The sequence below is a fragment of the Salvia hispanica genome, chromosome 4, assembly GCF_023119035.1.
Source record: "Salvia hispanica cultivar TCC Black 2014 chromosome 4, UniMelb_Shisp_WGS_1.0, whole genome shotgun sequence".
Lineage (NCBI taxonomy): Eukaryota > Viridiplantae > Streptophyta > Magnoliopsida > Lamiales > Lamiaceae > Salvia > Salvia hispanica.
The window spans coordinates 35,350,468-35,376,178 of record NC_062968.1 but is presented as its reverse complement, the minus strand read 5'-3'; the positions used below and the strand labels follow the sequence as shown (position 1 = coordinate 35,376,178).

The 25,711-nt window shown below is 35.0% G+C and overlaps 2 protein-coding genes, 1 long non-coding RNA gene and 1 pseudogene across 4 annotated transcripts; 3 read left to right on the top strand and 1 right to left on the bottom strand.

The window, feature by feature from the left end:
• Positions 1 to 1,718: 1,718 nt before the first annotated feature.
• LOC125185423 (probable protein phosphatase 2C 34) lies at positions 1,719 to 4,084 on the top strand. Of its 2 annotated transcripts, none has more exons than XM_048081944.1 (6): positions 1,719 to 1,874; positions 2,432 to 2,713; positions 2,801 to 3,109; positions 3,226 to 3,343; positions 3,423 to 3,646; positions 3,730 to 4,084. In XM_048081944.1, the coding sequence occupies exons 2-6, from the start codon at positions 2,465 to 2,467 to the stop codon at positions 3,943 to 3,945; spliced, it is 1,116 nt and encodes a 371-aa protein (XP_047937901.1). In that variant the 5' UTR covers positions 1,719 to 1,874; positions 2,432 to 2,464; the 3' UTR covers positions 3,946 to 4,084. The 2 variants fall into 2 exon arrangements, with proteins under 2 accessions (XP_047937901.1, XP_047937902.1); XM_048081945.1 differs by lacking the exon at positions 1,719 to 1,874 and adding an exon at positions 1,928 to 2,188.
• A 301-nt stretch (positions 4,085 to 4,385) lies between these two features.
• Positions 4,386 to 14,365, bottom strand: LOC125218721 (annotated as a pseudogene).
• Positions 8,421 to 11,563, top strand: LOC125218722. Its single transcript, XR_007176011.1, has 4 exons — positions 8,421 to 8,475; positions 8,552 to 8,673; positions 9,861 to 9,914; positions 11,477 to 11,563. It is a non-coding gene; the product is annotated as an uncharacterized LOC125218722 (long non-coding RNA).
• Positions 14,366 to 16,789: 2,424 nt separating the features above from the next.
• On the top strand, positions 16,790 to 19,845 carry LOC125219008. Its single transcript, XM_048120845.1, has 9 exons — positions 16,790 to 17,177; positions 17,268 to 17,334; positions 17,584 to 17,623; positions 17,710 to 17,842; positions 18,147 to 18,218; positions 18,621 to 18,701; positions 19,081 to 19,142; positions 19,215 to 19,284; positions 19,581 to 19,845. Exons 1-8 carry the CDS (start codon positions 16,896 to 16,898, stop codon positions 19,279 to 19,281), a joined length of 804 nt encoding a protein of 267 aa, XP_047976802.1. The 5' UTR covers positions 16,790 to 16,895; the 3' UTR covers positions 19,282 to 19,284; positions 19,581 to 19,845.
• Positions 19,846 to 25,711: the final 5,866 nt, after the last annotated feature.

Here is a 25,711-nt window from a genome sequence, read left to right as displayed (position 1 = left end):
AATTTATAAAAAATTAATGAAATTCTCAAGCGGTTCCTTTTTGTTAATCTAAAACATTTTAATCAACAATTTTGTGCATGAATTTTTTTTTTTCACGTGATATTGATACATAGATCAATACCGAATAATAAATCTATTGAACGGATGATAGCATCACTACAACAAATATATCCTCCAAGGACGCAAAATTAAGGACGCAATTATTTGCGTTGGAAATTTTTTATAAATAGCCAAAGTTTAGGATGCAAAATAAAGCATTCTTAAATTAGAGACACAATAAATACAAGTGTCTCTAATTATTTAAATTAGGGACGCAATAAATACACGTGTCTCAAAGTTGCACTTTAGGATGCTTTTTATCAGTGTCTCTAAGTTGCATATAGGGACGCTTTTTAAAAGAGTCTCAAGATTAATAGGGATGCTTTTTAAAAAGCGTCTCAAAATTAAATCACCGACGCTCTCTCATTGCGTCCTTATTCTAATTTGGCACGTCACGGACAAAAAACGCTTTTTAAAGCGTAAGTGATATATTTAGCAACGAAAAATAGCGTCCTTAATTGAATAAAAAAGTGTCCTAATTCGTAATTTTTTTTTAGTGCATGTAACTGTACATTACCAAAAGAATGTTTAGATTAAGTCAAATGAGACAATAGGTCATCTCCAAGACTACAACAATGTCCCTTAAACCGAACTCTATATTTTCTTTAAACTATTCATATTCATGTGCTTCACAATATATATACTTAGACACAACACATACAATCCATCATTCATTCATTTAACTATTCACGCCTTTCACCATATTCTAGTTAAATTATTTTTTGATTTATTAATATACAAAGTTTATTATAATGTTAAAATTATATAATTAAAATTCTAATAAAGCAAAAAATACATAATTAAAATCCTAAAATATTCGACAAATTATGTAACTAAAATAAAAAACTTCGTATCTCCAATTATTTTGGGATCATGGTGTCCTTGTTGCTAGTGTCGTTAGCCACGACTTTCTGCAAAACCTTACACATGAGTCATGCCGCTTCTACCCACGTCTCACACCTTCAAGGGATCGCATGATGCACTTCTCTGTCACCTCATCTCTTGTTTCACTCCTTCACTTGCGCCTGTGATTGTGGACCCGACACTTGTTGAACATTGCCCCATCTTAATGTGCTTTGTGCGCTTCGGTCTCGAGCTCGAGGTTTAGGAGTGAATATAAGGGATTGGAGATCTACTAAATGAAAAAAATAAGAAATTAAATGAGGAAAAATCCATTGAGTACTATATTTGAGTAGGATAATTATTTTTTATTAAAATCATTTTAATTGAATTCATATATATTTAATTGATAACAAGTGAGCCCACTTAGATCCCATGCAAGTGGACCTATCATCATCGCTTGATTGAGGAGAAGCGAAGGACACTTGGCACGACGTCAGCGACTCTTTCATAAATGAAAAGTAAATAATTAATAAAGAAAATTCATATTTTTTTTCATATGCAAAATTCATAGGCAATGCAAGAAGGGATTAATAGATTCCAAGTAAATAATTTGTAGAGAAAATTCATTGTATTTCCATATGCAAAATTCAAGGGCGTTGAAATAACCGTTAGAAGAAACAGTTGAATTGAAGTGATGGTGAAATATTTTTAACGCGTACACACTACTCATACATGGTATGGTAGTAAGTAATAGTTGTACATATGTGTGCGTCTTTGTTTTCTTCTCCTCTCCCATCGCATTCAAATAAGCCATGGATTTCGATCCTTCCCCACTCTCTCCATTTCTCACTTCCACCGCTCCGGATTCCCTTCTTTTCCGGCGCTCCACCTCATCTCTCCGCCCACTTATTCTTGCTATCTGAACATTCAAGGTGTTTAATTTTTTTCCTTTTCTTTTTTCTTTTGGTCGGTTGAAGATTGGCTGGAAAGCAAAACAATTTCCTTAAATTTGATGTCACATGTTTATGCTTGTCTTTAGTCTTTTGTCCAAATCAGATTTGAGCTAATGTAATTTGATCATGGTGGGAATTTTCTTACAAAAGAGATGAGAGGAAAAGGGGTTTTACTTTCTTAAATTCATGTTGATTGTCTTTGTGTGATGAGAATATTTGGGATCTTCTGTATTGATGTCCATTTGTTTGACATCTTCTGACATGGTGACACAGTCATGATGTTGGAATTCCATGTAAGAATTCAGATCAATCTGCTTTTTCTCTGCCAGTTTTTATAATCCATTCTTGCTAGTTTCATCTTTTTGGGTATATTATGCCTTAATTTGGTTGCAACCCCAACTTTCTGAGTCAGACTACATCTTAGTTTTATTGCAACTTGCATAAGATTCATTCGATCATGTGCTTGTTCATCCTAATATATATAGTGATTGAAAATGAACTTGGATTTGTATGCTCAAAGTGTTGTTCTTGTTTAGGTTGTGAGCTAAAGCATATCTGTGGGAGGGGATATGGGGCATTTCTCTTCGATGTTCAATGGTCTGGCGAGGTCAATTTCTTCGATAAAGAAAACGAAGAATTTGGAGGATAATGGTGATGGGAAAGAGGCTGTTAAAGCTATGGCGAAGGATGCCAAGAAAAATGAGTTGATACTGAGGTCATCTGGGGTTGTGAATGTTGAGGGATCCAACAACTTGGCTTCTGTTTACTCAAAGAGGGGTGAGAAAGGTGTGAATCAAGATTGCTGTATTGTTTGGGAGGTATGGTTTCTTTTTAATGTGATGGAATGAGCCTAGTTAGTTTCCCTTTCTGTGAATTTTGAGTTAACATAAAATTGTGTTGTTTAGGAATTTGGGTGTCAAGAAGACATGATCTTCTGTGGGATATTCGACGGGCATGGTCAGTGGGGGCATTTTGTGGCGAAGAATGTTAGAGACTCGATGCCTTCGTCTCTTCTCTGCAACTGGCAAGAAACACTTGTCGAGGCTGCAGTTGATCCTGATTTCGATTTGGGGTCTCAGAAGAAGCTCCAGAGCTTCAATATATGGAAGCATTCTTATCTGAAGACGTGTGCGGCCATTGATCAGGCGCTGGAGCACCACCGCAAGATTGATGCATTCAACAGCGGCACCACAGCATTGACAATTGTTAGACAGGTACATACACACTAATGGTGTATCTTCTTTAATGAAATTGCTTTGAGGCATGTACACTCTTAACATAATATACTAATAACATGATTTGATTTGAAAATGGCTATGGCTTTCACCAGGGAGACAATGTGTTCTTAGCCAACGTGGGAGACTCACGTGCTGTGTTGGGTACGCCCGGTGATAATGGGGATATGGTGGCAGTGCAGCTCACCATGGATTTCAAGCCTAATCTACCTCGTGAGTTTCTTGATCTCTCTTTAATATATCTGGCTTTGGCAGTGTGTGGATGCTAATAATGAACTGGGAGTGTGTGCAGAGGAGGAAGAGCGAATAACGCAGTGCAATGGGAGAGTATACAGCCTGGATGAAGAGCCAGGGGTTCATAGAGTGTGGCTGCCACATGAAGACTCCCCGGGGCTAGCAATGTCTCGGGCTTTCGGGGACTACTGCATCAAGAACTTCGGCGTCATTTCTGTGCCTCAAGTCATCCACAGACATATAACAAGTAAAGACCAGTTCGTGGTGCTGGCCACAGACGGGGTATGTGTGCAACCTATATGCGTGTATATGAGTCTTATTTTGTAGATTTTTTTTTGATATTTTAGTTTTTGTTCTGTTTAAAGGTTTGGGACGTTGTATCGAATGAAGAAGCAGTGCAGATTGTGTGGGAGTGTCCGGAGCAGGGAAAAGCTGCAAAGCGGCTGGTGGAGCGGGCGGCCGATGGGTGGAGGAAGAAGAGAAGGGGAATAGCTATGGATGATATATCAGCAATTGTACTGTTTTTTCATTCATCTTCTTCTTCTCCTCACCAATTTGAACTTGTACCTAAGCTCAACTGAATTTAATATTCTTGGCTACTGAGCTGTACCAAAAAGTTGGGGATGATCAGTGCCACATCAAGAGATTCCCGTTTAGTTATAATCGGATCTTTAATTTAAGAATATGAATGCCATCTTAGATAGCAAAAGTTGCATATAATGAATGTCTCGTGTACATACATGATTTAGATTGTTTTTCAAAAGAAATGTAGTAGAATAGTATTCGAATTTAATTAAATTCAGTGTCGGCAATGCTACCTACCCAATAGTAACTCGAAGTAAATGACACGTATAAAAGAAATTGTTCCTTTTTAAGAAAGTCGTGATGCTGACACATAATTGGTCGTTAAAAGCTGGCTAATACTAATAGAAGATACAAAACCGCCGGAAACTCTCAAACCACACATTTTTGGATGTTTAATGCAATATATATGACCAAAGTTTGACATTACGAAATGAAAGATCACAAGATAGACTATAAGATGAATATAATCTGAAACCAATCGAGTGTGTTTATGTATACAATGATGAAAATGGAATATATTGACATGATGTTTCTACCTAAAATGGACCCAATATGATCCCTTGCTTCAGCAGTGAACACTCGGAATTAGGATTCATGTTTACTTACACTTTGTACATAAGTCTTCAAAAAATATATTCATCTATACATTCAGTGGAATACCTGTGGTGAAGCGTAGAACTCACCCTCGATAAACATTGGTCTCAGGTCATCTTCTTGCCTCATGAACTCCAGTGGGAAGGAAACAAGTTGTCCTCTCACTGATTCTAACTTCGTCTCTGGATCTATCGTCATCACTTTCCCATTTTCATGAATTTCAAGTTTCTCAGGTGCCACTCCTAAGTCAATTGTTGTGTGCCTAAGCTTCTGTTTCCAGTGGTTCATACTTTGTCTCAGAGCGGATCTAAAATGAATGGCAACAGTCATTGATTACAATTATGAATTTACGTAAAAGAGAAACAACAATATATGTAGCTTTAGAGTATGGCACCTGGAGTGGATGGTGTCATTGGGGATGCAAGAGAATACATCATGATATATCTTTGTATTCGACTGTCAAATGAAAATGAATTAGAGGAAAACTGAGTGATAAAATGAATGCTTCAACTCCAAAAGATGGGCAGCATGTTTTAGTAAATCTTGGCGAAAATGATTGTCTATCAGGCTTGGTAAAACTATTCACAGGCAAACAAATAGCAACCGTGAATATTAGAGGAAAGTATCATATATTTTTAGCCTGCCTAGTTCTAAGAACAAGCCTAGTATCTCTATGTTTTGGCAGATATATAAGCATATATGTTTGATACCTACATAATTGTGCCCGAATATACAGAGTGTAGTACTAGAAGCCTTTTTGCTCACCTTGGCTATTTCTAACCAGAAATCTTTGTATGTTGTGTCAGCTATGGGGTCGTTTATTTTAGCAACCTGGAATCAAGACAAAAAAATTAGCACTGCGAGTGAATTTAGCACTATAGATAATAAAGCAAGATAATGCGTGGGATGTCAAAAGATAGGGTTGGTTCGAAATATAGACAATTAAAACTGAATAAGAAGCCATCTAATCATATGCGTATGCCTCTTGACTCTTCTAAAGATACTAGATTCCAAGTCAATTATCTTAAAACATATCTTCAGTGATACTTATGATAGGCTCACCTCTTCAGCGTTTAGACCAAGGTGCTCAGTCCACAAGGAAAGTCTAAGGCTAAAAGAAAACTTTCCAGCCTTCCATGGGCTCCCATCCATGGATGAATCAACAAACTCTTTATCTTCTAAGATGATAGCAATCTGGATAACAAATCATGACCACATACTTTAATATGGAAAAGGAATCTAAGATAAACGAAATATGCATGTTATGATCTTCAAACTTAGATCTAGACAAGAAAAATTGAGGGAAAGAAAACAAAAGGGGGCAAGATCATGGATAAGAAAATGTAGAGTATAAAAATAAAAAAGGAACTCAATAACAACTAACCAAAACTTGTTATCAGCCATCTATTTTATACACATCTGTGTTATTGTAACTATGATTGTATACATTTTATCAATAACACATACTTGAATCCATGCATGTCAAGCTTACATTACAATGAAATGTCATTGTCATGAGTGCAGTTGAGGACTTTATGTGAAACCAAAAGATAAGCATTACTGAAGTTACCACATGTTTATAGTTTTAGGTTCCAGAAAACATCAATATTCCTATGGCAATTTGATTATTGAATCAATGGGGAACACACACCTCTGAGTCTCTTGAACCCAGTAAACTGCGATCATTGATATTGGACGACCCAATCAAAGCACGACGATCGTCTACTATCATAACTTTGCTGTGGACATAAACCTGTTAAAGAAAGACAAGTCTCAGAATAGGTAGATCAAGAAGCATTACATGGCTAGGACTGGCCATGTCAGAACTAACTGGCCACGAGGGAATGGGATTGCTAGGTTCATGTATGGTGATTGGAATATCGTACTGATCAAGGAAAAGTGCTAACTGCATTTAGATGAGAAGGATAACTAATGAAATTAGCCCAAAATACATTTACCTGACTGGTAACCAGAGGACCACTACCAAAGAGTCTGCCATAATTTCTTAAACCAAAGAAAGATATGAAATTATGCATCAAGGGGCCAAGTTCTGAGCTAAGTTTTTGTAATATTGAACTTTCTGCTCTGCAAATGGTACGATACTGCCAATGCATTATTGCTCTAACAGTAGCGGCACCTCCATCATCCACACCACCCTATTTAACGAATAGTTACTCAGAGTGATATAGTAAACAACATTGAAATGGAAGCTTCTGTTCAGCAGGAAAGTACCTGAAACCCAGGTAAGAGTGGGAGGACGATTATGACTCTGAAGCACTTTTTTTCTTTGTGGGCCCGCATTATGCGGTTATAAAGAGATTCAAGCACACGGTTTTGTATAACTTCATCTTCTGCAAGGCCTGATATAAAAAATTGATTCTGGAAGTAGACAAGGAACAAATTTGGCATATTACTTCTTGCAAAATTCATGTTTCATTTTGCATGTTTCAGTTTAACACTATATAAAAGGAATGTAAGATCTCAACATTTTTTTTGCAGACGTACAAAAGACGAGTCCTCATTCTATAATTTTAAACCATGTATGGCTGAAAACAGAAACATATTAGTGCAGAAGGAGCCGCCAAACCTATTTTAGTACTAGCATTTACGTTAACCTCAAATAAACTTGAATCATGATTTTGGCTGAAGACTTAACTTATCAATCTTCAATGACCTTATCATGCAAGAAACTGCATAAATTGCAGCCATTCTCCCATTTTTTTTACCATTACTCTTGGGACAAAGAGGTTACTGCAACTCTGCTAATACAGTTGTATTCTTAGAGGCTGATAAAGCTTCTAGTATAATAGTAGGTCATTGCACAAGAAATCAAGTTCAAATAATGAGATGTCTAGCATGGACTCTCTCTGTGAATTTTTCAGGACATTTGGAAATTGGAATTTCATATTCATGAAAGATAATGAAGATACACACGAATCACATCTAGTCCATATCTTGTCGCATATGAGAAACAAAAATCAACAGACCTGAAATTGAAGAATATCTTTCAAATCTCAACTTGGTGTAAAATTTACTGAACTACGTGCCAGGATGATGATCATAATTTTATGTTAAAAAAATGAGATAATTTCTTTCTACTTAAATATGTAATCACATGGCCTTCTAAATGCAGTTTCCTGTTGGCGCTATTTAAAAGTTTATAATGTTTAGAAGAAGGGAACAGAGTTATCGGTCCTAAGAAATGAGGACACATAAAGTTCACCTCAATGTATATGAAGTGCTCTGCCTCCTCAATGAGAGCACAATAAGCTCTATGAATGCTGTCTTCAGTTTGATTTGTCCCGGCAGACCACTGGCTCACACTTCTGACAACCTATACCAATGAAATATACAACTCAGTGGAAACTTCTGCAGCTAATGAATCCACCTCAGTATTTTGAGGAACCCACAATTATTTTTCAAAGCTGGGAGTCTCGTGTCTGATAACTGGAAAACAGATACCTATTTCAATAAGATACATTTCCACTGGTAATAATAACAAACCTGGCAGCGGCATAAACTACGTGGACCAACTTGTGTTACTTCATTGGCTGATTTGAATTGGATTCGTTGCTGATCTGAGGTTGTCTCTGTTGGTTTTTTTTTACAGGCAGCGTCATAGTTATCGAAGAAACTAAATCCTGTGTCTTGGTAGGAAAGGGAGCTGCTTCTACTATGACTAATATTCTCAGTTGGAGTATATCTACTTGAGTTGAGGTCATTCCATCCATTTCCCATGACAGGAGACTCTGGACCATTCGCTTCATGTGGCAAAAGTAGTGGGATGTCATCAGGTGGTGTTTCTGAGGAAAATGAATTTTTCCTACTCAATCCCTCTGGTTCAACTTCAGAGATTTTCCTGTTAATGTCTATAGCACTGCTTTTTCCCATGTAGTGTGGTAAAACCATCTGATTTTGCGGTATAAGTAGAGGTATTTTCTCTTCATTTGGTGCTTTACTCCTCTGGTTTGATGGGGGAAATATATTAGTAACTGAATATTTTTTTAGTTTACACCAGAAGCATGGAGGCTAACCTTTGCATGGTTCCAGCGCTGAACAAAATGTCTAGCAATATCCCTGCAAGGAGGGCCCCATACGGCGCAATGAACATCATGCCATGGCATCCGGGGGTATTTTTCTCTATCCAGTTCATCTTTTAGTGTATCCTCCCATGAATTTGGCTCTGATTCTCTGCACATGTAAAGTTTCAAAATCAAAATCCCATGGAGCCTTAAACATTGGTAACAAAAAATTACGTGAAAATAGGAAATAGATACCAACAGGTTTACACCTCTGTAGTCACTAATTTTGTTGTCATCATTCAAGTCCCATAGTTTTCGCAGTTTATCATGTTATGTGGGATTCTTCTATAATAGCACACGAACAAAGGCTATTATGGTATAGAAATTTACTGGGAAAACAAATGCTTTAAATGTATTTCACGATTTTCATCCATTGGATGCTTGTTTATAGAGGGGGTAAGGTGGAAAAGCAAAAGCAACATGATTTAGTGTTATAAGCTCTGCTAACTAAAATCCTATATACAAGCAATATAAGAAAGCCAATGGCAAACTGAATCAAAAATCGGCTATTCGGCTTGTAATAATCTTTACTTATCAACTATAGCCGAAGAAGAACTAATGGACAGAATCTTTAGGTATGTAACCAGTAACAAATCTAGATCTTGTAACAAACAAATTCCTGGACAAATATGAGCATTTTAAAGAAGTCACACACTTAGCCAGTACTTACTTTCCGAATACATGTATGCTATATGTTTCATATTACAAGATGATTTTACCTGGGATTGTAGTAGTCTTTCCCAGGCCATAACAAAGGAGGCAAATCACTAATTTTGTGTTCAGTGGTGTCAAATCGGCCAAAGCATAAATCTAGCCCTCCAATATAACATATCTTGTTATCCACAATAACAAGCTTTTCATGATGAGACCTGCACGAACCATTATTTACTTCTTAAAACGAGATTTTAAAGCTTCTCGGATAATTCTGAATGAACTTCTCAAAAACCATAAAAAAAGTTCTTTTATTTCTCTAGTATAGGGTTTTTGAAGCAACAACCTACCATAAGTAGACGCCAGTTGACAAATGATCAGGATACCGTAGAACTTTGACATTTTCATGAATGCTAAGAAGCTTTCTCTTACTATATAAGCTACTAATTTTTAAAGCAAGAGAAACTTCCTTGTAGAGAAGAATGTATATCTGCACAGTATTATACATTAAGAATTCAGAGAAGAACTATAATTCTTGAAATAGAAACAAAAACACAAACTTCAGTGTATCTTTGCTTTCACAGCTATATACAAGAAAATGGTGAACCAGGACCTTGAGGTGACAGACACTCAGAGTGGTAACAGCTATGCTTTCTTGTTAAGGGAGTATAAATTTCCATGTACATTCATATTTTGCATCAGTCAAGATAGTGTATTCAGCACTGTAAGCAATTTTATAGGTTGTCAGCTCATGTTAACCGGTAAAATCAAAGTGAAGTTGCATGAATCTTCATTGTGCCTTAGTTTTCATGAAAAAAACTCAATTCTGGTTTGCATTTAAATGATAATTTTAAAGTTCCAGATCACATATCTGTACAAACAACATTAATATTTACCGGAATTGGACATTCGGAACAAAGATCAAGAACTAAACAATGAATGACTGCTAAGTAGTAGTTGACATGCTTAACAAGATGAGAGTAGGTTAAAGAAACAGAGTGTTATTGAAATGTATCATTTTAATTGTCCTCTTGGGTCTGAATACTTAAATTGTACCTGAACCCCTTCCTTTGCTTTAGCCTCAAGTAAAATATCAAGCCTGGAGGAGCTGTTGTTGTGATATGGCCGTCTTAAGTACAATTCTGGGCAAAGCCACCATCCGGTTATATATATCTGCAAACTTATTTGGCTAGTTTAGATATTTGAATGGCCAAAAATGGTGAGACAATTAAATGAAATGTCTGGAAACTTAACCTCGGTTCTAGCTCGCTCTATGGATGAAGCAATTGATTCAAATGCTCCTTTTCCATCTATGAACCATTGAGCTAGGCTTCCATCTTCTGCTAGTCCTCGAGTAGGAGCAAATGAATTAAAACGGTGAGGATGACACCAACCATCAGAACTCTTTGACTCGACGGCATTAATTGCAGATATCCACTCTTGGACTTTAGCGTTGCTTGTTGTCCTTATCTTTATGCTTCTATTCCCACTACAAACCTGTTCACCATTTAAACCAAGTAGATTGAGTAAGTTGCTTTCTAATTAAATTAGTTCAAATTTTGCAAGAAATGAAAAACTGAATGCTGAAACTTACAACCATGTTGACTCTGCTTGACAAATTATACAACCATAGACCATAAAGGCGGCTTTAAGCTTCAAGCATATCAATGGGTATATAAGAAAGGATATTGTATTGTTCAACTTTTTACCTCAAAGAATCTCCAAATTAAAGTTATAGATTGATTATATAGGCCATCATTTTCAAATATTCAAAAAGAGCATATTCGGGATTGAGTATAACAAGAACTGATTTCATTCTGATTCGGTCGTCACATACTTTGACTAAGTCCTGCTGTATGAGGTACCTATATGCTGCATCCTTCCTATTTGATTAGCTGAAAATCATGTGTCATTTCTTTTACCAGTTTAATGCTGTTTTCTTAACTTGAATCGGTGAACGTTGTAAACCATAGATAAATTGAAAATCCCAAAGCCTAGAAAAAAATTTACAAAACATGGGGTATCTACAGATATAAGCTAGAGAAAGAGTTATTTAGTGTCAAAATTTTCATCTACTATACTTAGCCAAATAGGATGTATAAAAGAAGCTGACCTTAAATGCATGACGCAAAAGATTTCGTTCCTTCAACAGTTTCGCCAAGTGCATTTCATCATCTCCTTTCTTATTTGAATCCGGCAGGACATCGAAGACAACTATGTCTAAGAGTTTGGTATCAAAATGATTTCCAAGGAAAGCCAGGCATCCCGGTTTGAGAACAAGCCAAACCTAAATTCAGGTAATTCGTGATCAAATTATTCAGAATTGACCGCCTCCACCCCCACCCCTCCCCCAACACACCAAAAGAAACCAAAACAACAAATCAAAAAAGTTATCCACACGATATCATCTGAAAACCAGAAATGGAACATCCATTAATATATCTTGCTATGTTTTTTGCATAAACTTTATTGCCAGTTTCCTACTTATATTTGGGTAACAATCATTGAAAGATTTCTAATCATTAACTTAAAGAATAACAGATCATTTCCTCTAAAACATTTGTAACTGACAATATTGTGATTGAGTTGTCTTGCAATTTCCCCAGCTCCCAGTCTCATACTCTCACAACTTTTCAAGTTGCAAGATCATGGTAAATTTAAACCTAAGGTTGGCTATGAGAGGAAGTGCAATTGATTTGAAGAAATCAAGCGTAATTTTCATTCTTGAATGTGGTACTGTGTAATTGCCACTTAAGACAGAACATGAAACACTTGTTTCAGATCACATACTTTTTTCCAATTTCTGCCACAACAACAAGAGCATAGCCACCTGGAATATTAAAGAAAACAAGTCTAAGGTCTGAATCATTTGTTATTGCATGTAGGATCACATATCACATGGAAGTATCTAAAGATGTCCCCGAAAGACCAAAGGCAAATCCAAGCTACTTTTTGACTGGTATTAGTTCAGAACATGTTCATATGATACGCTATGCAAGCAAACTACAATAAAGATCCAAAGAAAAATGTGCTCATAAACTTCACAAATGCAACTGTTGTAGCATAGGACGCTGATTCAGCTATTTTCATTAGAATGGCAACCAAGTATTAAGTCTCAACTCCTTTCACAGTGTTGGAAATGATTGATTTCATTTAGGAAGGGCCAAATTTGACAAAACTAATAGCTGCTTTCTATATGAACTTTAAAAGTACAGTATGAAGGTTAATGGTTATAAAAAAGATTACGATCTTAGAGTGAACAATTAATAAAACTGAAGGATAGATTTGAGTTTCCTAGTTTTTTTTTTCTGATTAGGAATTGTCATATATAGTAGAGGAGATTAACTTAGTTTTCACTTTTCACCTCTCGTGAATTAACAATGTCCAAGTTTCCCAGAAAATGATTCAGGTAACCTTGCATTGCAGCTTTTCCTTTGTCTGAAATCTGTTGCTTACCGATGGCTGGCCGAATAACTGAAAGAGCGGCTCTTGATGGAACGTTTCTGCCCAAGAAAATACCTTGAAGATGAATAAAGGAACTGTATAATACTTCTAAATCAAAAGTGCAAAAAAAAAAAGAAAAACCTTTCACCACCTGTTCCTAAGACTTTCGTCATGATATAGCGGCAAAGCTCCATTATCGGGGTCGTCCTCATCATGCAACACAGTTGCATGATCTCCTACTCCTATGTTATGCAGAAGTTCCTTAACCTATTTTAGGAAACACAAGTTGCGACAAGGATTAGCAAAAACCATGCAGGTCACTCTAAAGGACTGCTTCAAAATGATGAATTTCAATAGCAAAAATGTAAAACCGGACATGTCATTCAGGAAGAGATATGGGAAAGAAAGAGAACCTGCTCCTGCTTCTCATGAAATTCTTCGACTAATGCACGTTTCTTTAGTGAAAGGTGTAAATAAATTACTTGAGAAGCCTTTTTCCGCAATTGCCACTTGAACTGTCAAAGAAATTTTTAGTTAAACTTAAGCTAATGTAATCATATTATGCACATCTTAAGAAGAAAATCAAAATACAGCTGTACAAGTAAAAAGAATGAAAAGTACACAAGCATGGCAAAATAGAAGCGTGCCATGTGAAAATGCATGGTGCTTTACTATATTATGCAAATCAGACCAAGTAGTCCAAATACTGTAGAAAGCACAATAACTCCGCGAAATGCATCATACACTAAACTGGAAAAATGAAAACCATCCCGAGGCCCAAATTAGCGTACTAGCCAAACTAGGTAGAACATAATTAGGCACAATAGCATTATTCATTTCAATTCTGCCAGGTTACAGAGTTCCAGTAGCATCTGAGTAGGTATCTGGAAAAATCAACTAGTCTTGAACTCCACACTTACATTTAAAAACAGAGCAGCCTAAGTACTTATGTTCTATTGAAAGGTCCTATTATTTTCCCTCGCCTAGTCAGACAAGACCCCAGGGCCATCTCCACCCCAGTCCAAAGAAATTCCACGCAAATGTAAATTTTCCAAAAAAGGAAAATCCAATTGGAACTGCTAACCAATTAATCCATCCAAACCTTCGACTACAACATTCCAACTAAACAAACACTAAATATGGAATTAAAATCTGATTACATCCAAATCAACAGACAATCAAGTCAGAAGCCCAAATTGGGGAGTAATTCACCTACGAAGTTATCACGCATAAGCAACTATACATCAATCTATATCTATATACATCTAATTGCATACATATACAAAGAGCGCGGATGCGTATGCCCGGAACAAAATTGAAAAAACACAATACGCGCATGCACAAGCAGTTGGCACGTGACGAGGATGAATTCAGGGTACCTGCTTGTACTGGAGCTCAATGTTGTAGGACAATAGCAATGGCGTGATGTCGCTGGCATCGGGACGCGATACCGATACTACAGTCGCCGTGGGCAACTCATCGAAAATCCAGGAGGAGGAGGCCGCGTCGCCGCTGTAGAATAGGGAGTGAGAGGAGGAGAAGGCGGACCGATCATAGCTGGAAATCAGTCTCTCCGTCGACATTGCGGAATCACCAAATATTCGTTTGTGCATGCTCTGTGAGTTTTGACGCACTGAAGTCTGAAACAGAAAATGAGAGAGAAAATAAACCTTTTTCTATTTTCTAAAACTGAAAATAAATATGGTATTTTTGGCGGCTGCTTGGTTGGGTGAGGGTGCACCTGATATTCGTGAACTGTGCTTCTATGATGCCACGTTTTTATTAGATATTAAGCATTATATACTTGGAATAAATACAATCATAAGACTACAAAAATAACATAAATGAAACAACCTAAACTTGTTAACAGCTCTGATTCCACCTAATCATAGGGGTAATTTGGTAATATGAAGCACAGAGGAGAGATGAAATGGATCTGGCAAGTTGGAGCATCATTGATACGAATATCCAAGTGCGGGGGTTGCCCCATGCGAATATGCTACACATCACAATACCATATACCAATTTCTATTATTTGGGGGTGGTCCTACGCCTCTGTATTTAATTATTTCTTTTCTTGTACGGATAAACGAATATCTTCTTTTCTCCAAAATCCATATACATAGTATGGCTTACTATATACGATAATTCTTTTCCTATAACTTGGATCTTCAAGAAAAAACAAACTAATAAGTAATACCCTAACTTATCTTTCAAATATTTAGGTTTGACCAATTTCTCTCAAAATTCAACCTTTAAAGACACTGGATAGAAATGTCCCAACAACATTTCATAGGTCTTGGTGGATTACTCCATGATATTTTAGAGCCGGCAATGACACATTTACATTATTTTTTTACGTTTATTTTAGTTTTATAAACCATTGACTTGCAAATAAATATAGACATACAATTACTTGCAAGAAATAGTTGCTAATTCGATCTTGGGGGAGATAATTAGCATATTGCTTAGATTATTAAACATTCATTACTTAAATCTCTTTTGAACAATAAAAATTCTAAAAGATAAAAGGAATTTATGTAGATTAAGTTTAAATAATCATTCAATTTAAGAACCTTGTTATCGTGTAATGCATCAAATGTGATTATACACATTCCTGATTCCACTGCGCCAATCGAACACAATTAGAATCGGTACAGAAAGCCCGACGCATTCATATTTTGTTCTAGAACATCATTTTTGGAGTAATCTATTAGATCACAATTTAAAATTCATTTCATATTGATATATGATGTAAATTCACAACCACCTTGTATAGTTGTATTATTGTATATATTGAACTATTGAAGGTATCATTAAATTTCAGTGATCGAACTTTTGAATGGCTTTGAATGAATGGGCTTAAACACCTGGCCTTTGTTTTGTTAAAGAACACTTTGAGCCCAAAGTATGCATATAAAGCCCGATATGTATGTAACAACGGGACTATCATAAAGAATTTATATTACGTTCGGTGCAGAAATCTGGTGAATTTATTTTCTTAAACAATTTTGTTCATTGTCAAAATAAGATAAATGGGTACCAATGCCGTTATTTCAAAGGAATAATTTTTGCTGAGGCAATATATACCTTTCTTAGTTCCATAAAAAATACTCCCTTTCCTTCGTCCCATAAAAATATTAACAATGAATATAGCATGAAAATTAAGATAAAATTGGTAAAGTAAGAGAGAGAAGAAGGATGGTAGTTGAAATTAGGGTTGGGGAAAAATACCGAAAAATGATATATCGCTCGTATCGTATTGAAAAATATCGAAAAATTATCGAATTTTCGATACGATACCATATCGTAAGTTTTCGATACGATAACGATATGAATTTCCTTATATCGCGATATATCGTTTTATATCGAAAATACGATATATATATTTTCGATATATATCGATATTTAACGATATATCGAATTTCGGTACGATATATCGAAATATCGATACGATAACGATATGAAATTTTTTTATATCGAAATTCTATATATCGATATGAAATTCTTTCATATCGATATTTTCGATACGATACACGGTACAACGTTTTCGATACGATATATCGTATCGACCCACCCCTAGTTGAAATAGTGTTAGTGGATAGTGAGACCTGCATTATTAAATTGATATAACTTACGATATGGTATCGTATCGAAAATTCGATAATTTTTCGATAATGCAGGTCTAATTTTAAAATTAAACAACTTTAAATTAGAAATTTTCAAAACACATTTTTACAAATCTACTCGAATAAATACCCTAGTATTTATTCGAGTGATCAACTTTTCACCACAAGTGATAACTTTCCATTTTGAGTTGTGATCAATTTGCTAAAAACAAAACATCAATCATCAGTTACTTTATTCTATTTCTTAATTTATTGTATCTTTCTTATTTTATTCTCTCTTTATCATTCTTACTTTCTTCTCTCTCATATTTAACTCTATCCACCTTAACTTAATACATGTCATTTTCTTAATTCTCGTGCCCGAAAGAAATCTATCACCTATAATGGAACGGAGGGAGTACAACCTTAAAAAAAAAAAAATCAGTTTCCTACTAGAAGAGAAGAGGTATGTATGCGGATACCTGTATAGTTTAGCGCGATGCTTATCCTGGTTCTCTGCTGCTGCCCAACTACTCCTAACTGAAATTCCCTCTTACAATTCGTACAATGGCGGCAACCCACAGCATAAAATTCTCGAATCCAAACCCAATTGGCTTGTTGTCTTCCTCATCCCCACCTCCATTTTCAGCAAAACTCCCAAACAATAACGTCTCTAATTTTTTCGGCGCCAGTCTTTCTACAATTACCAGCTACCAAAATTCGGCCCCAACTCTGTCAAGAAGGCTCGTCTTGACCTCAGTTGCTGGGATTTGGGACGCCTTATCCGGTGGCGGCTCCGCTCGTGAAGCTGTCACCGCTGTTCGCCGAGGAATGCTTCTATTCAGACAGGTAGAATTGCAAAATTATGCCGTAATTGCACTTTTTCCTCCCTCCCTCCCTCTCTCTCTTTGTGGAAATTAAGTTTTCTTTTATGCGAAGGGTGATGTTCAAGGTTCCGTGGTTGAGTTTGACAAGGCTATTGACCTCGATCCTCGTCAAAAAGCATGTAAGCCTTTGGAACTCGACTCTACACAAACCTTCTCACTTTTTGATTGTATGTGCTTCTCTGAGTTGTTTCTATTTCACTAAAATTTGAGTAATTCGCATTGAGTTAATTTAATTTATACAGTAGGCTTAACCGCTTTGAAGATAATGTTGATTTAAATATGTGGATGAGTAATGCTTTATGACCATTCTACAGTATTTTGCTGTTGTTGAGTGATTAATAAGATGAAATTATTTGCTTGGATATCAGATCTTTGGCAGAGAGGATTATCGCTATACTATCTTGATAGGTACTTATATTTCTATTGTTACGATTTTTTGGAGTTATTATGATGTTATTTAACATTGGTGTCTAGATTCTGTCTCCTTCCATCAGATTTGAAGAGGGTGCGGAGCAATTTAGACTAGATGTTGCACAAAACCCAAATGACACTGAAGAGTCAATATGGTGCTTTCTTTGTGAAGCTCAGTTGTATGGTGTTGATGAAGCTAGAAAACGATTTTTAGAGGTAAATTACTAGGCAGTGCCTTGCAAATGATGGATACCGGATATGTGATTAAGATTTGTTATTTGATCAACTTGATATCGCTTTGTTTTGTACATCTTTTGTTTGAAACTCCAAGCTGAACTTATTTTTTAAGTATGATTTATGACATGATACTAAGCTTGCAATTGAGATTTTGTTAAGAATGTACGCTGTATAAAGATTTTAGTAAATATGGTGCCAACTCTAAGAATTTATCATCTTTCTCTGGTGCTGCTAAGTAAAAAGATGATCATAGACATCTCAATTGCTCATTTTCTTCATTCAGGTTGGTATAGATCCCCGGCCTGTCATGAGAGAAGCTTACCGCATGTTCAAAGATGGCGGGGACCCAGAAAAGGTGGTTTATGTGAATTCTTATATGATACTACTTTTGTAGCTCACTAAGCCATTTCGTCAACAGCATACTGCAACATTTCTTTGCCTAGTGTTCGTGAAGTTTGATTTAGTTGCAAATTGCTTCTTGCTTCTTAAATGCACTTAGTAGGTAAAAAAAGTGTTAGGTGTTGGAGAGGAGAATTATTCAATACTTAATACATAGGCCCCTTATTCCTTAATGATTTAGTACATACAATAAATCCTTCTTCCAATGTATACTCATTGAATAATTAGCTGTGCAAGTGCTACATGTCCTTCTTCACAACGGCATCTAAAACGTATGATATAGGTCCCAACCTTGCCTATATTTCTTGGTGATTCTCGCATGATCCCTTATACATAGTGACTGGTTTTCTCTTTCCAGCTTGTTGCAGCATTTTCAAGTGGCCGGGAGAGCGAATATTTCTATGCTTCTTTATATGCCGGCCTTTATTATGAATCTGAGGTATTGCTAATATGTCTTCTTTTTACTCGAGAAGTCACACATAACCATCCTTAAGAGCATCTATTAGTCATTACCACTCATCTTGGTTAAGAGTTACATATGTGGAAGTTATTTTAGTGGAAATTGTATTAACAAAAGTGGATAACTGATAGTTAAAAAAATTACACAAGAGGTTTAATCTGTTTGTGGACCAATAAGGATTGTAAGTTACATATAGCCACCCCAATTATATGTCAGTGATGACCATATACTAGTATTTACTTCGGCAGTCTGCAGTGAGGAACCATAGTTTATAGTGCTCAAATTGGAGACTGATTGGCAATTGAAACACCATGTGATATTTTATTCATGCGAAGCTGACTATCATCTGTGAATGCAGAAGAAAAGTGATGAAGCTAAACACCACCTAGTTGCTGCATGTAAATCTTGTTACGGTTCAAGGTAAGTTGTGGATGTTTTTCTAGTTAAAACCCTGTTTGCATTTAATCTAACAGTGGGTAATCCGACTCCCAGGTCTGACGACTACATGGCATCGCTCGCCAAGGTTCATTGTGCTTGCCGAAATTGGGCACTCACTTGAAAGGTCACCTCTCTTTCGCTAAGATTTATATACTCATTTATTTGTTTTTCATTATTTCAACAAATAACTAGACTTCTACTCCTCATAAAACGAGAAAACAAACTTGATTAGTGGTCTGTTCGACTCTGTATGTATCTCTTTCTATCAAGCACAGCAGATGCCACTTAAATCTATTTTTACTCCCTTTTTAACGTGGTCTCACTGGACATATCTGGAGAATTCTGTGCATATTCTGCATGAACTAAATCAAGCCCCGATGAAAGTGATTCTCGATCATCATAACTTTTGTTATCCTGCAGAATAAGAGGAGCGCTCATCGCTTGATTCTGTAGTATTTCTCTCAGCAATTTGTTTCCCTTCGTCAAAGAGGCCAACTCTGGATCACGCGATTCAGTGTTTCATTTTATCTTATTTACTAGCTGAAAATAGTGCGTAAAAACTAAAAAGTAAGGAAAAACGATAGCAAAGAAAGCACTCGACCTGTTTCTGTATACATTCCCTCTCTCTATTGCTATCTGCATAACCAAATCCAGTTATCCGTAATGAGAATGATTTTTATTCTAATGTCTTTTGTCTTCATGTATCTTTCATGATCTTTTTGCTGTAAATATTGAGTTCTTGAACTTTGGTTTGTATAAACCAAGTTCATGTACTTTTATTTACTTAATAAGTTTATAATTATGAAATTTTTTTCTCTGTTATAAAATGAGGTTCCTCATTAAAAGTAAGGGTTTGAAGATTATACCAAATAATAATAATAATAATGCATTACAAAATAGTGCAATTGGGGTGTTTTTATTGTATAGAGGTGATCTATTTGATTTCTCTTTGTACAATGAGACGGGTTACTAAGGCTTCGTTATGTTTAATGGAATTGGGCCAGCGAAATTGGAATTGTTGTGTTTAATTCCAAACCCAATGTTTAGTACCTCAAAATATTTGGATTTGAAATTGAATTATAATTTCAATTCTTTCCAATTACACATTTTGATTTCAATATCAAAAGTATATAATTGGAATTTCAAAAATTATATAAAATTGAGTACATTCACACTACTACACACACGTACACACATTGCAAAACTTTTTCAAATTCAACATCCTATCAGTTAGTGTATCATTTTTACCAAACAAAGGATCTAGAATTGAATTAAAATTTCGTAGAATTCTATTTCCAATCCTATGTACCGAACGGACCCTAAGGAGTCTCTATTCCAAATGTTTGAAAAAGATAGTTGGAGAACATTTCACATTTTACTATGTGATGAAAACAAACATATTCAAAATGTTTGAGTTCCTAAGAAAATTCAAAATTACATTGATTCAAATACCTCCTTCATCCACTAGTCTTATAGTAGTAGTATAAGGTACGACTTTTAATGCATAATTAGTAAAATATGAGATATAAAAATAAATAAGTAATTATTCTTAGAGAATGAATCACTTAATAGAAATAGAAATTTATCACAAATATAACTAGTAATAAAGTTATAGATGAAGGGACTAGAATTTAGTGTGTGTGTGTAAAATTAAAACACACTGCAAATAGTAATTGCTTGTTATTTTGTAACTATTACTCCCTCCGTCCATCATTAGGAGTCTCATTTCTCGGTAGCACAGATTTTAAGAAATGTTAAGAGTGAGTGGAAAAAAGTTAGTGGAATAGGGGCTCCACTTGTATATGCGGAGTATTAGTTATATATTACTCCCTCCGTCCCGCTTTAGCAGTCCCATTGACTTTTCTGTCATCTTTTTGTAAAAATGATAAAAAATAGTTAAAGAGGAGAAATGGTAAATTAAGAGAGAGAATAATATAGAGAAGAGTCTTATCTACATTATTGTCTCTCTTACTTTACCATTTCTCCACTTTAACTATTTTTTATTATTTTTACAAAAAGAGGGCAGAAAAGTCAATGGGACTGCTAAAGCAGGACGGAGGGAGTATATGTGAGCGGAATGAGTTAGTGGAAGGTGGTACCCTATTACCATTTATGGAAAAAGTGAACCGAGACTCCTATTGGCAGACGGTCTAAAATGGAAAAATGGGACTCCTATTCGCGGACGGGGGGAATATAAGTTTATGGTACTATATTATACTCCCTTCATTCTTCTAAATATGAAATATTTGCTTTTCACTACGGGATTATGTAGTGTTGTTAAGTGAAAAGAAAACAAAGTAAGATGATGTTGTTTCCATTTTAAGAAATATTTTCTTTTAATTGGACAGTCCAAAAAGGGAAATATTAAAATTTTAATAGTACAACGACAGTTTTAATTATTACTCTTAAAAAAGTGTTCCACATGTCTACGAAAAATAGTCTCATCTTTCCATTTCGAGATGTACATAAACAATAGCTCCATCCAAAAATGAAAAGTTTCTCTCAAATTATTAACACTATTCTATCCATCTTGTAGGGATCAGACCAGTTCGGATTCATTATTTACCGAGACCATACAAGAGAGCTCAGTCTAACTATTACAATTCTTGTTAAGAACCCTGGCACATTCTTGATTGACCACCTTCAAGTGTTGATGGTCCCTTCACACTCAATAAACTTGTTAGTAACAACGAACAAGATCCTCACGGATCCAAAGCTATTGCACAAGTAAGAACAAGAGTCAAGAAGAAATCCGAATAGATCAAAGAATGATAGCTCAGCCACCCGCCTATACAACAGATCTATTCACCAGAACCAGATCCAAGGGAGCATAGTTGAAACTGACTAGAGATTACCCTCACACCGTCGATATCACCACCACCGAACTCCTACACACCGGACCAAGATCCACCTAACACAATCTCACACTAAATCACTCACACACAAAACCCTAGATCTCACAAACACATCGACAACCGAAGAAGTTTCCTTCACCAGCACTCACACTGATCAATCACACATAGAGCAGTGAAAGACCAAAGAGAAACCGCCGGATAAGTCATCGGAGAAGAAAGGAGAGTAGAGAGAAGTCACTGAATTGAGTAAGTAGAGAGAGAGAATAGAGAGTAGTGAGAAGTGAAAGAGTCGTCTCACACATAAGTAACACACCTCTCAATCCAACGGTGATCCGGGTGAGTGTCCACGTGGCAGGCAGTGAGGTAAGGAGAATGGGCTAACCGGGCTCAATTCTGCATGGGCCAGAATTAAGTCATAGCCCAAATAAATGTCCACCAAATATTCAGCATACTTCACCTTGGGCTTGGGCTTGTCCACTATTAGCGTGGATAAGTTTTTTTTTGGCCTGGCCAAGTTTCTTGGCCTTGCCCAAGTTTTTTTGGCTTGGACAGAGCCATGGATATTTCCATTTTGGACATTCTAAATGGTTAGAGATGGTTTAATAACAAATTTATAGTCATTAATATATATAATCATCAGTATCTCATTTATAGTATAAAATGAGATAGTGTGATCAAGAATATTTAGTGAGCAAGTTTGCATGTATCTATACACTATATAAATGGGGAGTTTTGGGGGTATTTAGGGAAATATCTTTTTAAAATAGATATTTTTATTTAGATAAAACTGTTTTTTCTCTTGCTATTCATACAGTTACTTCACACTTGATGGTTAAATTAGTAGGAAGTTAATAGGGAGTTACTTAAAGTTAATAAGGAATTAGTGGGTCATTGTGTTTAATTTTTTATTATGAAAGATTTTTATCTTCTTATTCCATGATTTTAATATAATGTATAAACGTTAAATTGGAATAAGAAGACAAAATTCTATCACAATTCCTTGTATTAGAATTTTTTGGTGGTATGGTAGACCGTTTTCATTTCTAGATTTCATGAGATCGATGTGGCACAAAGACAAGGTAACAAATAACTTCACAATCATGGCAAAATAGCTGAGAAACCATGTTATCATGATATTTCTACCTCCTTGCACATAAATTTTGTCATTCCTTCACCTATATTCTCAATTGCCTCTTGATAACTGCAAATGAGAACAATAATTACCATCCATGCAACAACATAAGAAGCAGATTTTTTTTAAGCAGTTATGTGGAAATTAGCTTCAACTACCAGAATAGTAACATGAGAAATCTGTTCTTTTAACATTACATAAAAAATTGCTAATTAAAAAAAATATCCTTTTCCAAGCTCCGAAAAAGCAAAAGAAACATGATGAAACTCTTCCATGAGAACCTTGTGATCCTTTGTACCACCTGCCAATGAAAAATCAGATTTGTAACTATATTCACAAATTATAAAAACTTATAACGTGTTATTTATTTCGAGCCTAAGATGGTAACTGAAAAAATAGAAAGAGGTTATAAAATGAAAAACTCAAATGAGAAAGGCCATTCTGAGTTGTATATGTGAGAATAGAATATGTTAGCATTTATGTTGCTTACCTGGGCACCAGCAAGCTTGTTTTCCCAACTAAGCACACAATAGTAGGGGCCTTCCCAGAATGCACCTGCATTCTTGGCAATACCAGGATGTGTAGCAAGCTGAAGATATGAATTGTTGTCCGTGGCATAGTACAACCAAGCAGCTCCCCAAACAAAACCATCGTAGTGTCCCGTAGAGTTATAGAACTTGGCTGCCTCATTACCATTACTATATCTACCACGCTGATCCCTAGAAAACTTAAAGAGAGTCTTAGCGCCATGGACAAATATAGTTACCTAAATCATCACGGTGGAAATGCATAAAGCTTGCTTAGACCAAATTACTATGGATAATAACTAGGGGTGGGTAAACGGTTTTCGGTTATTCGATTAATCGAGAATTGAATCGGAACCGGTCGGTTATAACCGATAACCGAAATTTAAGGTGTTCGGGTCGGTATCGGTTTTACGTTTTGCTCCAAGTCGGTTATCGGTTATAACCGACCGGTTATCGGTTATAACTGATATCCGACATTAAATTAATTTTAATTTCAATTATATATTTATTTAATACTAGAAAAAATTATATTTACTTTCAAACTTTGTCACAATAAAAGAAATTATAATTTATATCTAAATTTTGTCAAAGTGTCGTATTGCAATGTCAAAAAAGTCCATTAAATTTATATCTCAAAGTCAATAAAGCTCATAAGCATTACTATTATTTTAAAAGTAGAATATCCCTTCACTTGTCATTGGAGAAAAGTTTTTAAATTATAGATCATGTAAAGTTTAAGTCTTTTAAAGCGTCTAAACAATTTATATATTACTTGTAAATAGGAGTATAATAATAATAATAATAATAATAATAATAATAATAATAATAATAATAATAATAATAATAATAATAATAATAATAATAATAATAATAATAATAATAATAATAATAGTAATTAAAAAAAAGTAGATGAAAAGTTAAAAGTTGAAACCATAAAAAATTTTAATTTTAATTATATTTTTAATTAATAATAGAAGAAATTGTAGTTTACTTTTAAACTTCGTCACAATAGAAAAATTTGTAATTACTTCCAAATTTTGTCAAAGTCTCATATTGCAATGTCAAAAAAATCTATTTTAATTTGTATCACTATCAATTATACTTATACTATCACAAAATTTATAAAGTTTCTAAATATTATTTTTAAAGTAAGATATCTCAAAGTCAATAAATTGCTTAAGCATTATTACTATTTTAAAAATAGGATAACCCTTTACTTATTATTGGAGAAAAGTTTTTAAATTTTAGATCATTTAAAGTTTAACTCTTTAAAAGTGCCTAAACAATTTTATGTATTACTTGTAAATAGAAATAATAATAATAATAATAATAATAATAATAATAATAATAATTATTATTATTATTATAATAAAAAGTAGATAAAAGTTAAAACCATAAACAATTTTAATTTTAATTCGGTTAGTTCGGTTATAACCGATAACCGATCGGTTCTAACCGAGTCGGTTAATTAAGTAACCGAACTTGAGATCGGGTCGGTTTCAGTTAGTTTTTTTATGAAATTTTGGGGTCGGTTAACCGACAAATCGGTTCGGTTATTAATCGAACCGACCGAATAACCACCCCTAATAATAACCACCCATTAACTCCATATTAACTTTAAATAACTTTCCACTAACTTCAAAAAATTACCCACTAATCTAAAGTAACTGTATTTATTTAAAAAATAATATGAATATTTCCTTAAATACCCTCAAAACTCCCCTTTTATATATTGTATAGATATGAACGAATGATTAATCAGATTTTAAAATTATGAGTCAGATGCAATTATTTGTCGCATCTTTGAATTAAATTTTAAGTTTATCACCTTTTGTAATAGCACGAGTTTGCTTATATAAATATAAAAAATTTCCAATAGTAATGAGTAGGTGTAGATGCACAAAAGATGTATACGAAGGATTTTTAGTTATACTCCCTCCGTTTCACGGAAGATGACGTCTCACTTTCTTTTTTGGTCTGTATCAACCAAGATGACTTATTACTCAAAATAGAAACAGATAATATCTCTACTTTTTT